A 16074-nucleotide genomic window follows, 5' to 3' on the forward strand; every position below is an offset into this window, starting at 1 on the left:
CTTTAGCTTCAAAAACACAAAGCTCCTTTTTCAACAGTTTCACACAGTTGTTTCTAGCCCTTCATAAATACAGGAGAGTGTTGGCACTTAATAATTTATAGGGGACCTCAAAACTGAAAGTAGGGCAGCCTTCATTCCCCGGTGCTGAGGGATACAGGATGGCTGACAGAGGTAAGAAGACACTGTGTGGGAGCAGAAGCCAAACTTTCTAATGATGCAAAGAGAGCTCCTGCAAGACAGCTTGCCACAAACTGGCTGCTCAAGGCTTTCCTGGAAGGAAAATTGTCCTTCTCCCCATCCCCTTCTTTCCTGCTTATTTTGAGGTTGTAGGGAAGGCTGCAAGGGTGAGATGGAAGTTTAAACAGCAGCTTAAAAAGAAAGTATCAGTCCCACTAGTGTTTTCAGATCTTTACAAAACGAAGGCCAAAAAATGTGCACGAGGGCTTGCTCTAAAAAAATCAAGAGCTAGCAAAAGCATGAAGCACACAGTAGCTGGTCTCCCACAGACAGCAACAGATGACCAATGCTGGCGTTTCCAGCTCACTTCCAAAAGCCACTTTGATACCTCATTGCCTGCGCTGCCAAAAGCAGCTCAGGGAGGGGAGCCATCCGCCCAGGACTATCTGAATTATTTACCAGGGATGTGAGCTGGAGTTATTTTCCACTTCAGTCCCTTCAGACAGTCCTAAGATCACAGCCACACCCTGAACACTCCCCTTCCCGCTCTGGCCTAACTGTGCTGCAGGACACAAGCTGATGCAATGCACCAAGGTGAGTGCACTACAGGATCTGCCCAGGGCTGTTTTATTGCCCCCAGTCCTGGTTGCTTGGCTGTGCACAGCACCGATTATATTTTGTGTCGGCTCCCATCCCTTCACTAACAAGCGTTTGGAGGCTAAATTTAAGGCTCTAGGGGGCTCACATACTTGGGGTCATTTTTACCTCCTGTAAAATCACAGATAAAACTCTCAGAAGACATATATTTCACAGCGGAAAAGTCCCCACCCTTGAGCTCTCAGTCACTCACTGAGGGGCTGCATGTCTGGGTGGGTTTCTGGCACAGGACCCACCTCCAGCCATGAGCTGCCATTCCCATCCCAAAGAGTTACAGCAACAGGCAAGAGGAGGTAACAGCTGAATGGGGCAGAAGGCCGGATGGTCCATCGGCCCCATGAAAATCTGTGCCAAAACCACCAGGCTCCTGAGGCTCGTGCAGTTGCAGACACTCACATTTCAGCCACGGCACACTGGTTTGTTAGCACGGGCAGAGACAGGCAGCTTGCTGCTACCTGGAACCTGTGCTGCTCCAGACGGGTACATGAGGCACTCTGACTACATCAAGTGAAGTCCAAGCTACATCCACGCTACTGGAAAAGAGGTCTGGTTGAACCGTAGTGGGATCTCGGCACGGACACTTTTTGTGAGTCTCGGTGCCACTGCTCAGCTAATTTATTGTAGTTTCCTCACCAAAAAGATCTTCAAGAATGTCATCCCATCCTCTGCTAGTCAGAACCAAATTTACATCTTTAGCACAGATACATGAGGATTTTCGTAGTTTTCCACACCAAATGTGGGAAATAGTAGCTAAGATCCCCAAATTAGGAGATTTTTCTTAAACAAAAACTTTGTACCTGTACACGAGGGGCTGCACAGCTTTGGTAGGTACAGAACATGCACTGCAGGCACACCTATCATACATGTAACATACAGTGGGGGAGCAGATCTCTTTGACTATAAAGCAGGGAGGGACTCAAAAAAGAAATGATTTGTCTTTCTGCTTTCTCAGCAGAATGGAAAGTAAGGGCCAAACTCGCTAACCCCTTGCTCAGATAAGCTGTTATTATTCATGGGAGCAAATCTGTTTATACCAATATACTGAGTTCAGGTTGTGGAGCTGGGCTCCAAATCCCTGTGTAACAAAGCCTTCATAACAATCTCAAGTTTGCTCCCCGAGCTCTAAATAAGCACCATTATGAAATGGCTTTGTGCTGGGTAAACACCATGGAAAGGAGTGGCCAGGCTGAGGGCTGAGCTGTGGGGACAAACTGGAAAACCCAGGCAAGTGTCTGTACAGAGAGCTTTTTTTTCAAAGCAAGCTCTGCAAGCAAGAATGAGGATGGATTTCCCCTATGTCCACATTTTCAGCATCCCGACCTTTCCTTTCCAAATATGATCCACTATTCAGACTCTGACCCAGCAGACTGGCCCCTGTGTGTCGTGCTGACACACAAGCCTGGGCCCCAAGTCATTGCAGTAGCTTAGCCTAGCTTGTTCCAGTTTTTTGTTCTGTTTGAAATGGGATGTCGGCCTCCAGCTGCTAGAAAGTATGCCTGGTTTGTGCTCAGAAAGTTGGTGCTTTTACAGCCAGACTTGGTACTGGAGTTCAGGGAATTGACAGAAAGGTCTGAGTGTGCCATTTTGCACAGACCCCTTTGTTTTCTTTTCCTAAAGAATTAATAAAAAGAGAAGAGACTGTCTAAAAACTGGTAATAATACGTTGATGTCCTTCAGGGAACCTGATGAAATGTGCTTGTCAGGAAACAGCAGACTGACAGGATGTCCCTGGCAGGCAGGCAGACGAGCCAGCCTCTGGCTTTTTAATTGCGCATGACATGATCTGAGTTTATAGGCACGACAGCAAATTGTGCTTTCACTGAAGAATCTTCCAAAATGAGCCGAGAGGAATCTCCAGGCAGCAGAAAAAGGCATGTAAAAGTATCAGTTTAGATAACACGCCACATTCTTGGTCAAGTGGACACGGTTTGATACAGCTGGAATCCACAAGCATATAAAACTCTGGGAATCCAGCAAAAATCTCTCATATCCTTTTACAGAAACTTTGCCGACTGGCGAAAAACATGCACAGGAAATCAACTGAGAGCAGGGAGAGGGAGATCATGTAACAAGTCTTCTGTCCCGGCTTTCCGATGTCGGCCACGCTGGTTAGTAGTGGTGCTGGTAGGCAGCTGCTGGGGTTGTGCCATTCTCTATGTGTTTCAGATGACAGGAGTGACAAAGCAAATGTTCATCTAGTGGGTAACAGCGATGCCCGTCCTCGTCGTTCAGTTCCATCCCACAGTCCTGCAAAGAGAGGCCGTGCAAATCATTAGAGCCTCCGTTTGTCTTCCAGTGTCAGCTGGGTCTGGCTTCCAGGAAGGTGATTTTGTGACAAGGACAGAAGACACCCAGCCAACAGCTCCTTCCTAATAATTTGAACATGTGCCATGAGATGGAAAACATCTGGCACAGGCATTGCAATGGGCAATTTGTCTTAAGCAGTTTTACTGAATAAGTTTTATCTTGGGGCAAGGTGCGACCCTACGTATTTTAAATTATCTCCTTACACTCTCAGGTAGGATTCACCTCTTCACATTACAGTTGTACTGATGTGAAACCAGCCTGTGGAATCAGGGCCTCTTGTCCCTCCACTATGAGCACAGTGAGAGAAGACAACTATTTACTTTAATTTACAGTACAGAAGTATGAAGGCTTTCTTGGAAGACCTGCATGGAGACCAAATGGTGTTTAAGAGCTGGCATCTCCTGGAATTTCTTTTTTTGTGCAGCCATATCCTTTGTCTATTCCCAATGACATGTTCATTTCCCATGAGAGTGAAGGTAACTTACACCTCACAGGATCAAGTCATCACCTTAGCATTTTTGAACAATCTGACTTGGAAATCAGATACACTAATGAGATCTGGAGCTCAAGGTTTCTGAAAGGCAGCAATAAACCTAAGTAAGTCACAATGCTTCATTCATTAAAAAAAAAACCTGCCAAGTTTAAAAAGGAGTAACTGAAACTCTTTGCCCATAACTTTATGGATAGCAAATTAAATTGCAGCTGAAACACATTGCTGCAAAAGCTTTTGTCCTCAAACTGGAAATTTTTCAGCCACTGATAGAAAGAGTCACACACAACGCAAAGTCTGAATTGCTCATCCACTGCCACTGGAAGGCAGGAGATTTATTTCCATCTTAAAAATAATAGTAGTTATCACTATTAAGCACCCACTCCCAAGAAAGCTTCTGACCTACCTCGCAGTGATAACATTCCACGTGGTAATCCTTGTCCATGGACACAACCCGAATGGTCTCATCAGACCCCTGTAAGCATTTGAGCAAAGCAGAAATTACAAGGGATTACAGCCAGGCTCAGACACATGCACTCTGTAGATTGCTTCCTGCAACAAAATGAATGTTGAGGAAATGCATTTGGGTGGCTGGCTGGGGAACGCAAATAAATCCCTCCACTTGCAGTTATTTTTACAGTAAAGCCTCATCACTGACTGACTACAGATATCCTCTAAAATGTAACACCAGAAAGGTAAAATTCTTTCTGTTTAACGGTAACATCTACCTCAAATTATGCATTAATGATTTGGTAGTTTCAATAGATGACATTTCTCAGCATTTTAAATTAGTTTTGCCCAAGATTCATCTCCTCCAAGTATTAAAATGAGTTAGTCCCAGCGGGATCTCACAGAGGTCATTCATGAGTGCCACCAGCATTTACTGACACAAAGGAAAATTATCCCGAACATGAAACTAGCAGCAGCATAATCCTGCAGGAGATGAAAAAAGCAGCCTGGCCCAGGAGGAATAAGCTTCACTATTGAGCAGAAGGGTCACATCTCAAGAACAGCATATGAGCTTAGGTCAAAGGGCTGCACTCCAGAGGAAGAGACCATCTCTCCCCACCCACAAACACTTGCATCTTGATACAGGGTCAAGTGTCAAAGAGAGCAAGACCTGAGACATGATGCTCCCTCCCCAGGGGGATATGGAATAAAAGGCTCTCACCTCGGAGGGCAGAATGGGAAGTCCACACGCTGCACACTTTGGAGCTAAAACTCTGGAAGAGCAATGAGGAATTGAAGGCAAGTTATAGATCAACATAAAAAGAGAGGCCTGTATGTTCTTGATAATAAGATGAAAAGCTGCAGCTCTAACTAACTTATCCACAGGACAGCTTTGCACCTTGAGATCATAAATTCACTTTAGCATTGATTTTAAGTAGCGCTTGGCACACGTTGCTTAATCAGGCAAAAGTAGACCTTACATTTTACACTTAGTGCCAGGAAAAATACAAAATCCCCTGTAAAATTCTTGGCTGCTACTGAGAGATTTGGAAAAGAGAATGAGGAGAAACTGAGCAGGACCATCCCCAGAAAAACACATCAAAAGAAGTGGCAACCTTGGGGCAGGAAACCTCAGAGAAAATGCCGTGTGACTGTACAGTTTCTTATAACACAATAATTAATTAAATTAAATCACAAGGAAATATGCATCATTTCAGAACAACAATGGCACACAGAGGCACTAATCTTGGCAACAAGATTATAACAACTCTAATCTTGGCACAACATAGAAGAGTTCCAAGGGCTGCCTGAGCCACACTTAATGCTCTCCCTGCCCAGAAAACGGAGCAAGGAGCAAAGCAAGCCAGAAGGACTCAAATATATGCAGCTCTAACATCATAACTACCAGCTAGGAGCACAGTCATTTTATTTTACTGTCTAAATAACAAGTGATTTTTAAAGTGTTATCAGTTGTTTAACTTAGTTTTGTTTTGCTTTGCAGGTTCAGCGGTGATTCTTTAAAAGTCAAACTCAGGCCCTGAGCTACTCAAAAAGTAACTCACATTGATTTGCACGGGCATTCACAGGCTTACTTTGAAGTGCACTGATTCTGTATATCACTGAACACTTCATGAGCACTATTTCTCACTCCCTCTGCTTTACAGAAGGGGCAACTGAAGCCCAGGAGTTATGTGACTGCCTCAGAGTTACACAGGAGTCAGTGGCAGGACAAGAGGAGAAATGGGGAATTTTTAAGGTCTAGGCCCATCCTCAAACTTCTAACCCTGTCCCTATTTTACTAATCTACAATCCCTAACTAGCTGAAAAGCTAAATTAGACGCTTGTTGATTGGAACATCTCTGCTGTTTTTTTGGTCCTTACTTGTGGTAATCTCTGACACAGTAGATTTTGTTTTCAGAGTCTACAGTGAATGGCACACCATCCAGACACTCATTGCAGACCACGCATCGGAAGCAGCCTGGATGATACGATTTCCCTAGAGCCTGCAGGATCTGCAGCAAACCAAGAGAGAGGAAAAATGCATGTGAATAGCCAATAAAGGTGAAAATTACAAACACACAGCTTTACACCAGACAATATATACCACGTATTCACCACATATCCATCAGCAGGGCTGTGTCTTTTTTCCCCACCTCTTCTGAAAAATCAGTAAAAAAGAATGGATACAGCAGCTGGAATCAATTTTTTTTTTTCCTGGAAATATATATCAATATATATTTCCTCTGGAACCAGCATCTGATTCCAGAGAAATCAATTATTACAACGGGTAAGAAAACAATCTAGAGACTCAATCAAGGTATTTAGCATGACAAAGGATAGAAGTGACAGAATTTAAAGGAAACAAAATAACTTCTGAAGCCAACAGGTAGAGAACACTTAGCAGGATCACAAGGAAAGATCTGCCAGCCTGACAAAAGGAAACATATCTTCATATTCTCCATGATAGGCTGAAAAAAATATTATTGCTAGGTTTCATAATTCCTTAGAAATTGCAGAGCTTTGTAGTCACTTGCCTGGCTTTCTAATAAGCACAGACTATGGAAACTGTGTTCAACTCAACAGCTGCAATTCAGCCTTGGGGGTAGCAATTACTACCTGGCATACCATGGTCCATCAGCAGAGGCATCAGACTTCTGAGTACAACATACCTTTTCCAATTTTAATGCTTTCCAGTGTAAGCAGGCAAAAAAAGATAATTAATGATAAGCATTAGAAAAATCTTGGGAGGTGTTCTATGAACCAGAAATTCCTAATTTCTTTTCCTCAGCTGTAGTGTTCCACCACCAGCTACACCAGTCTCCCCCTGAACAACCTCTAACTAAATGCTGCCCCTGAGCTGTTACCCACTCCACACTCATCTGGAATGGATGGGACCTGCCTAATCCTGCTTCAGCAGGATGTCCACAAATCTACAGAAGAGTTTGCAAGGACTTGGGCAGATGTGAACTGAGGTCTGGAGCACATAGTCTGTGCCAAACCTGTACTCCAGAGTATCAGCACCCACCAAAAGTGACAAAGAAGTGGCTTCAGCCTGAAGGTACATGGGAAGAGAGGCTGAGAGAGCTGCACTGATGCCTCACAGCAAGGGAGCACTGCTGGGATTTCAAATACACTGTCCAGGGCAGCCTGAAAGGGGATGAAAGAGCTCAAGGCTCTGCTTTTCAACAGGCACTGAAAACAGGCGGAGCAAAGTCTCTGCACCAGGCACAGCAGGGTGCCAGCTTCACTTCCTTGAAAAAAATCAACAAAAGGCTTAGTGGATTTCCCTTCTGCTACCAATCTCACACTAGGCAGACTACCAGATGATAACTGACAGTAATGGATATGAATATATTTTGCTTTTGATGCATTCTTCTAAAAAGCTGTGGGAGTTTTTTCTCCTGAGGCAATTATCACTTACCATGTCCATTATCAAATGACCACAAATGAAACACCTGTCAGCTGACTGCTGGAAACCAGAATACTGCAAGGACAAAGAAGAATTTGCTTAAAATTTCGCAAGGCCAGTCAAGCATAAACAACAGCGTATTGTGGGGTGTTATTTGCATATGTGTTATTGGTCCTTTTTTCGTGCTCCTGACACAACCTAAACTTTGCAATGCTTTTTTCATGATATGAAGGTGTGGATGGCTCCCCAGAGGAAATTCTATAAACACACCAGACTGCCCATGTTCAGAAGGAGTATGAGTTCCTGTAACTTCCAAGCCTGAAATTTAAGTTTATTAAGCAGAAAAGTAAATACCATAAATGCAAATGCAAATAAGGCATTTAGTAATAAGAGTTATTGCATGCTTATTTCACCACATGAATCTCCAAGCCAGGAACCAACTTGTGTTTATCCCACATTCATACCACAATATCTGTATATATAGGCTTGGAGAGCCAAATTCTTCTTTTGATTAGACCATTATAGTGCTATTGAAGCTTCTCTGAGGTCAGTGGTATTGTCCTAGCTCCCTGTTAGGATAACAATCAAGTTTGGCAACTTTTTTGCTGCTGCTGCTGAGATCTATCAGTAAGGAACTGTCTGTCGTGTCTATGACATGCACCTCAGGCACAGCACATCATCTGTCAGAATGGTGGAAGTGCAAATTTGAAAAATAAAATATTATAGATACATCAAAATAATCTTTTAATTTTCAGCATGTGTAGATATAATGACTAGAGCAAAGGTTAACTCACCTGTCTCTGATAGAACTACACCAATAAGTAGGCAAATACGACTTTTTCAAGTCTCAGTGAATGCTTAATCTATCAGGACTCGGAGGCAAGGACAGGATTGTGGGTTTGCTTCATGCTCATTTACACCACACAAAATCCATTGAGGGCAACAGAAAGATGTCCATTAAGTTGCCCAAGCAAACCCAGTCCACTGAAAAGGGAAATTCACTCATTCATTCTTCTGCAGCCATTTATCTTGCTTCTACTTCCACAGGATGGCCACAGAGACAAGCTTTTGAAGGAGCCATCACAACAGATTATGGCTTCAGCCAGGGGCTCTGCACCACAAAACCACGGCCTCTCACATCGATACTTCCAGCACTACATGTGGGCAGCCACCATGGCTGGCACTGGCTCTGGGTAAATGTTGGAGCAGAAGGGCCAGGCAGGATGCTGGACTAGAATTATGTGAAACACAGGCAAAGCTGACAGGCAGAATGGCTGCATGTCTGCTGGGGACACTGAGATGTGTCATTACAAGGGTCAGCTGGAGGCTTACCAGGAAATCTTCTTCACAGAACACCTTGCCATTGACAAAATAAAAGGCTTTTCCTCTCAGCTTTCGACCTAAGGGAAAAAAACCACAGAGATAAAAGAAAGGTCAGCAGAGAACAGGGAGAAAATGTGAACAAAACCTGGCTGCTGAGAGGCAAACAACAATAAAGACATCCAAGGACAGCCGCCACACAGCTGGAGAAGCACATCCAACCCCAGCACAGGTCTTCCCAGACTCCAGCCCCCATCTCCTCTTCCACTGGTGGCAGCTGATGAATCCCAGTTGATCCAGACAACAGTCCCACCTCTGGGTAGGAAGTGGTAGCTTTGCAAGCCTGGACCACCTCCTGGCAGATTACCACATGCATTATAACTCTGGGAAGACTGAGGATACTCTGACTCACACTGGAGAACACCCCAGGAGACAAAAAGGAGGAAAGCAGAAAGGGCACGCAAAGAGTGACCCATGCTTGACTTAATTCCTCAAAACATCACAACCTTGCTGTTTCACCGTGAGGTGCCTTCAATCAGCAGCTGCCAGACAAGGCACTGCAATCCCTGACCACCCGTTCCATCCCCAGCAGAGTGCAACACCAGAGCACTTAACAGGCTTCTCTGCTCCCTACCAGCACATTTGTTTCTGCAGCTGCCAACAGAAAGTTTTGAAACCATTAAATTTTTTTTTTTAAATCAGCATGTCGTAACAGAGACAAGATGACAAAGTTTTTCCAAGAAAGGACTCTAAATATGGAGAAGATTTGTATTTTACTGAAGCTTTTGTGTTTATGCCTCACATTCACCGTCTGTTTTCAGTTCCATGTAACTATGGCAATGTATGCTCACGCCACCACCACTCCTAAGCCCTGCCTTCCTCCAAGAGAAAAGGGCTAGGTTTTGTTTACTTATAAAAAGTGGCTCCTACCTCACTGAAGCCCAGTTTACCTACTCAGTCTGGGGTTTGAAATGCAGCCTAGCACTGGAACAGTTCTGTACTGGAGCCACAGGCGTGTGCCAAGAGACAGCACCCAGGGCAGAGGGAGCAGCACTGCTCGGGCACAGCCTGAGCAGGACCTGCTGGAGGCTGGTTTTGGAAGGAAACTGGATCTGAGACACTGTGGCCCAGATGCCTCCTGCTTTATTTGCTGCACATGGCCAGTACCAATGAAAAAGTGATGATCAGCTGCTGTGGACAACACATGGGCCTGGTCTGGGGGTCACATCTTGGTGCTTTATGGCAGGCACCTACCCGGCAGCCCTCGGCAAATAACCATGCTGGCTGCAAAGCGTTAAGAAAAGGAGGAAGCCAAGTAAAAGCACTTCAGTAAACTAACTACAATCTTTATCGTCTCCTGCAAACGCCAGAGGGCACTCTCAGGCTGGGAAACGACTGGGGAAATGGAGATGCTCCGATGAAGCTCTACAGTTCTGCCAATGAATTTAAGACCAGCATTTCACCAGCAGCCCTTAGTGCCCTGCCCAGGTTTCAGCCAGCGAGCCAGACGGAAGACAGGTAGAGGAACAACCCCGGCTTGCATGTGCAGGAGCTTGTTGGTTAAACCGTAGGCACTGCTCAGTCCCGTGTTTACTGGGCAGTGTAGGAGTCAAAAGCACACGGCTCCAGCACACTCGTTGTTCCCCATTCTCTTCTAATCCTTGCTGGGGACAGCCACATAACCTGGAGGCCAGAGATGACCCAGGGCAATAGCCCATCCTTGCACCAGTGCAACCACTGGATAGTACATGCGAGAAAACCAGACAAACCTGAAAGCATCCCACTCTCATTTTTCTTACCCTCCCTGATGTTGCCAAGGTTGCTGACACCAAAACATGACTCAGCCCAAAACATAAAGTGTCTAATCTTGGACATGGTATCTTTGTGGCTCATAACCCAGGGCGTGTATTTGTATGATAACCCCTCCTGTGTGTCTGCCTGTCCACAGGCAAGCCTGGTACATTCACCGGCAGTCGCAGGGTCCCAGTTTCTGAGGAGAGAAGGGAGAGGCATGGGGACACCTGAGATTTGCAGCAGCTTTGTCAAGAACAGTCCTAAGCAATTTAACAACAAGCCTAATGCAGCAAGAAGTACTCCTGAAAATCTCCTTCTGATTTAAATACAACATTGGTATTTGGCTCTCCTAAAAATGAAAAAAAAAAAACCAAACAAAAACATTTAATTTAAAGTATGCTGTAGTGTGAGCTCTGCACTCTCTGTTTAGTGCAACAGGAGGTGCTCAAGTGACTTTGCACCTGTATGCAACATCTCTCCTTAAAGGCAAGTTGAGAGTGGTGAGGAAAAACATACATGTGGGGCCATGGAATGAGGAGAGGCTTCTTTGAGAAAAGGCCCTGGCTGGTGCACGAGCAGCAGCCATTCCAGCAGAAGGGATGAGGTTTGGATCACTGCCACAACATCATTCTTCCACGGTGACAAAAAAAGCATTTACCAGCCATTCTGCACCCAGTGTATTTTTAACTCCGTGACATTAGCAGGTTAAGATTGATGGCAACAGACCTGCAGAGTAGGTGCCATTGCCAGCGTGCTGTGTCTGGGCTCCTGCTGCAAGCTCATTCAGCAGAGGGATAAACCTCTTTTATAAAGGATTTGTAAGTTGGCATTATGTGAGTCTGTGCAGAAGAGCTGACACCAAGAGCACTTCGAGGGAGGGCAGGGATGATTTAATTACTTTTTTTAGGGAAGAGGTGGGCATTTTAACTATTTTTATCTCCTCTCCACGACTCTCTTTAAGCCCCTGGCAGAAATGTAAAAGGAAACTTGCAAAAACCACAAGCGATCGGGTGCTCCTGCAGCCACCCTGGGAGCAGTGCCTGCAAACAGAGCTGATGTCTTCCTCTGCTGTCCTCAGCCTCTCCCTGCCCACTTAGAAATGGACTTCTCCCAGTGCGTCTTTGAGGTGAGGAAGTACCTTCTCATCATAAAACTGGGGAAGCAAGATGCAGGAAAAGCTCACTTCCCCAAGCTGCGCTGGGGACTGTCCCGGTGGAGCTGGGAAATGCATGTTCTGGCTGCGGCCACAGCAGTGAAAGAAACAGCACTGGGACTGCCCCCAGCACAGAACAGAGTGGCAGTGGCTTCTGTCCCTGTGCTGAGCTCCCTGCCATGGGACAGTACCTTAAACTAAACAAGTCCATCTCAAAAGCAATACTTCTGACTGTGCCTGCAGAGGCTGGCACAGGTTTCACTTGAGCACAGAGACGCTGTTGTTATTTTCACCAAAAGGAAGAATTAAGAACTTAAACGGTATATGAGTGATCACATACTGATCACTGCCTACGTTAAATATGCATCATGAAGACTACAGAGAGGATATCTTTTGAAAAACACAGGAATATTAATGCGTGGCTTGCTGCTTTCAGGATCAGTTGCTCTACGACATGTCTTAAACTGCTGGTTCCTGACTGTATTTCACTTTCGCTTCACCCTGAATTTAGCTAATCTCGCACCTGATAAAATTCAGACAATCAAAATTCTTCGGCATTTCAACCTTAATGTCGTCACTTGTTGTTACAAGATACCTTGTTCATCTCTCTAACAGAGTGTTTGAGCCCTGAGTTTTTATGTACTGCTCATCCCTTACACGTCTGTCTAATCTGTTTAGCTGTGAAACCTTCAGGATGACCTCAAGGTCATTTCAGCACCAATTTCAAAATATTTCAAGCTTAGTCACTAGTGCCTTTGTGCTAAAATAAACACACTTTGCTTAGCAGCTGATAATAGGCACACCATCAGGCAGCAATCCCAGGATGCTGATGCCTCTCTCCTTTTGAAGTTCATACAGAGGAGGGATTTACCAGGGACTTGCATTGGCCCAAGGAGGGTCTAGGGAGATGCATGATTTACTTGCTGGGGAGCTGTACTCAACTTTCTAAGCTGCTTTTCTATTTATTTATTTAAAGGACAATGGGATCACAAACCCATGTTCAATGACAAGAGATAGCTCTAAATGCCTACAATGGTACAGGGCCACATCCAGATCCCAGGGCTCTATAAGGATGCAAGACCAGGGCCCTGCATTGCTAGGGAGGCAGTGTGAGGACCTCACTTATCCCTTATCTAAGCACCATGGAACACCCTGTGGTATCTGCACAGCAGATGGGCAAAAATCACTGCTGACTGGCAGCTGCTCCCGAGTCCCTTACACGCTGACAGCCCTGGGCCTCTGTCGTTACAAAAATCAATCCTTTTCAGAGTACCACAGAAATTTGAGATAAATTTGGACATATGATTACTGATTTGAAGAAGCTCCTCCTCAGTCCTGAGTGGCTCAGGCTCAAGCTACAGCCCTTCCCTTGGTTTTCATTCTTCCCATGTGAATCTGTGAGGACATGGACTGAAGAACCTGCTCTGCTCCACGCACACTCTGCAGGCAGTAAAATGGGTGCAGCCAGAGCCCAGAGACCTTGGCTCCTCCCTGCCATCAGTCCCTGATGCCCTCAGTACATGAGACCCACCAGTTTCTGGCCAGCACGTGTGCTTTTGGAGCCTTCCATGGATACCTTGCTGACAGGCAGGGCAGTATGGTGTCCCACCATGCACTGCAGACCAGGCCAAGTATCAGAGAGCTCTACTTAATTTCTACCATCTGTCACTTTTCTGTTGGCCACCATTAAAGCTGGAGGCAGCACTGAGGCTGACACAGAAGTGTCAATACTTCCAATCTGGTCTTGAACTGGGCCTGCACAAAAGGGTCCCTTAAATGCCTGCACATCCTCCATGCTTATTCAAAATCAGGTAAGCTCAGACTGTGATCAACCAGCAGACATCCCAGGACAGACCACAGTCTTGGTGAAAACATGGGCAGGAGGATAGGATATCTCTGAGAAGAAACTGTGCTAGGTCACAGTAGCTCCACTACCATGTAAGATGTTCAGTCTGTCTCTCATCTACATCAGCTGTACAGTAAGATTGCAAAAAGAACCCTCTGTGCTCTTACCATACACTTCAGGCAGTAAAAAAAACAAACAACCCAACCAAAAAAACAAAACTCTGAGAAAAAGATCTAATGCCTGAAAAAGCCAAAAATATGCTCTGGCACACATAAGAAAGGTCAGCTGCCGCTAAGAGCAATACAACCCCTGGTGAGCAAAAACGGATCCCCAGAGGGAAACACACTGCAAAACCACAGCACACCACACAACTGAGCAACAGCTCTGCTGTGCCGGTGCCAAACCGTTGCAGGAAGATATTCAAGAGTTCTTTTTAGAGAAAACCCTTAGAAGCTTCAAAATTCAGAGGTAAGATACAGTCACCCCGGGACAAAGCAGTGCTACGATCCAGGATGTCCCTGAAGGAGTAACTGCTTTTCACCCCAGTGCTCAGTCACTGTGCATCACACCTGGGACTGCTGCCCCGTTCCCCAAAACACACCAAAACCAGGTGGCCATTAAAGCTGGCCTCTCACCCTGTCACCCAGTGACTGCCATCGAAATGCACAGAGCCTCAAAGGAGGAAAGAGGGTGTCTCTGTGATCTTGGTGAATGTAACTCTGCATTGAAACTACAAGAGGGAGCATTTTTAAATTTCTCTAGGTATGGAAGGGGCCTCAGTGATTGCTGAGACATTACTCAGAAAATTACTCATAGGTACCATTGTAAGAAACCTCCTAAAAACTTTACATCATGACTAATCTTAAGCCTGTTCTTAACAGAAAACAGTACTTTGAAGACGACATTATAAAATAAAAAACCGAAAAGACTGGAAATTTATTCCACTGAAGTTTTCAACTTTTTTCTCACACTGTCCTAACGATTTCAGACGTTTTATCCAGCACTAAAACTCATGCAACTGACTGCAACCACTACCATATTGATAAATCCCTGACTGCATTCCCTTGTGAGAGCTGAACACTTGTACCTTTCCATCAAGGGTATCTACAGAGGACACCTGAACCCACGCCAAAGTCCCTTCAGCTCAGACCCCAAAACACCGCTGCCCTGAAATGTGGCCAGGAGAGGAACAAGTACTGTCATCCTTCTGTAAAACCTGCCCTGCTTCTCTCATCTACAGCAAGCACTTCTTATGAACAACAGAATTTTCACCAGTGAGCTGAGAGATGGAAGATAAAAAGTCAGCAAGAGCATAGCAGCCAATTTAGGTTGAGGAGGGATTATTGGCAATGCTTTGCACTCTCCACTTTGAAAATCTACACATTCCTCAAGCATGTCAGTTGGTGTAGTAGGTTTATATCCAATGAAAGGCAGTAAATTCTGCCTCCACTAGAAGAGATGGCAGTTTCTGCATCTGAAGATAAGCATGCACATACATGTGCCACGAGGAAATTCACTTGGCAAGGCTGGCTATCCTGCTATCTGGAATTAAATCACGTGTGCAGAAAAAGGTGACTTTCTACTTGTAGAGTTACTTAGAGGTGCCAAAAAAACCAGGGCCTTGTTGTTCCAGGAGTTACATAGCAATTCAGGACATGCTTATTCAAAATAACTAGCCCAAAGACAACAAGAAGTGCATTGTTTTAAGTAGCCATGCTTTATAATCACTGCAGCAAGACTAATTAGTCCCAGCAGAGGGCTATGCTTGCAGAGAACACCGCTTCAATAGCTTAGCTACCTAGTTCAGTAAATGACCCTTGATACCTCTACACACAACTATGTTGTGAAATGCTAAATAAAAAAAATATATACCCAGAGGGTGGTAAAAGGCAGACAGTTATTTCAAGCTCTGTCACCAAAACAGCAGCCTGTTACCCCCACACAGACATCAACATCAATCTGAGCTTACAAAAAATAAAAAGAAAGTAATGCAGTGATGTTGACAGGTTAAAGGTTGAATTTGGTAATCCGGCAAACGTGCAAGGTCTCCAGCTCTCCGCAGTAAGGGTCCAAAATCTGGTCCTCACTTCGGCCCTTGTGCTGCAGCTCAACATCAAACTTTCCTTCAAACCACCTTGCAATCAGTTCTTTCTTTCTGATTTCCTTCCTTGCCTTCTGATTTCCTTCACAGCCATCTCTGACACTTCCCTTGCGCTTTTTTAGCTTTCAGATTTCCTCTGAGGACTAAGTAGTTCAAGTACAAGTCCCTCATACTCTAAATTACACTGCTAGGAGAGCTAAAAAGGCCTGTTTTCCAGACAACCTGTGGCAGTCAGATATAAGCCTGGCTGAATCCTAGAGAAAACACTAAAACACCCAAGTAAGTTAGAGTGATACTTGTACTTAAATGTAGATAATTTATAAGGTCTCCTTACTCCGAAACAGTAAATAACGTCTGGAAATATTTGTAT

At 44.9% G+C, this 16074-nt stretch overlaps 1 protein-coding gene across 1 annotated transcript in view; it reads right to left on the bottom strand.

The window, feature by feature from the left end:
- Positions 1–1342: 1342 nt before the first annotated feature.
- The window catches only part of LIMD1 (LIM domains containing 1), a 29708-nt gene continuing 14976 nt past the window's right edge, over positions 1343–16074 (bottom strand). The window contains exons 3-8 of the mRNA XM_027892418.1: positions 8823–8890; positions 7503–7565; positions 5963–6093; positions 4803–4854; positions 4038–4106; positions 1343–3081 (exon numbers count right to left, since the gene is read on the bottom strand). Coding sequence (XP_027748219.1) covers positions 2944–3081; positions 4038–4106; positions 4803–4854; positions 5963–6093; positions 7503–7565; positions 8823–8890 — 521 coding nt within the window. The 3' untranslated portion in view covers positions 1343–2943. The remainder of the gene's footprint in view (positions 3082–4037; positions 4107–4802; positions 4855–5962; positions 6094–7502; positions 7566–8822; positions 8891–16074) is intronic.

Source organism: Empidonax traillii, unplaced genomic scaffold (assembly GCF_003031625.1).
Source record: "Empidonax traillii isolate 1590-97213 ecotype Southwest subspecies unplaced genomic scaffold, ASM303162v1 scaffold14:size4059594, whole genome shotgun sequence".
Taxonomy (NCBI): Eukaryota; Metazoa; Chordata; class Aves; order Passeriformes; family Tyrannidae; genus Empidonax; species Empidonax traillii.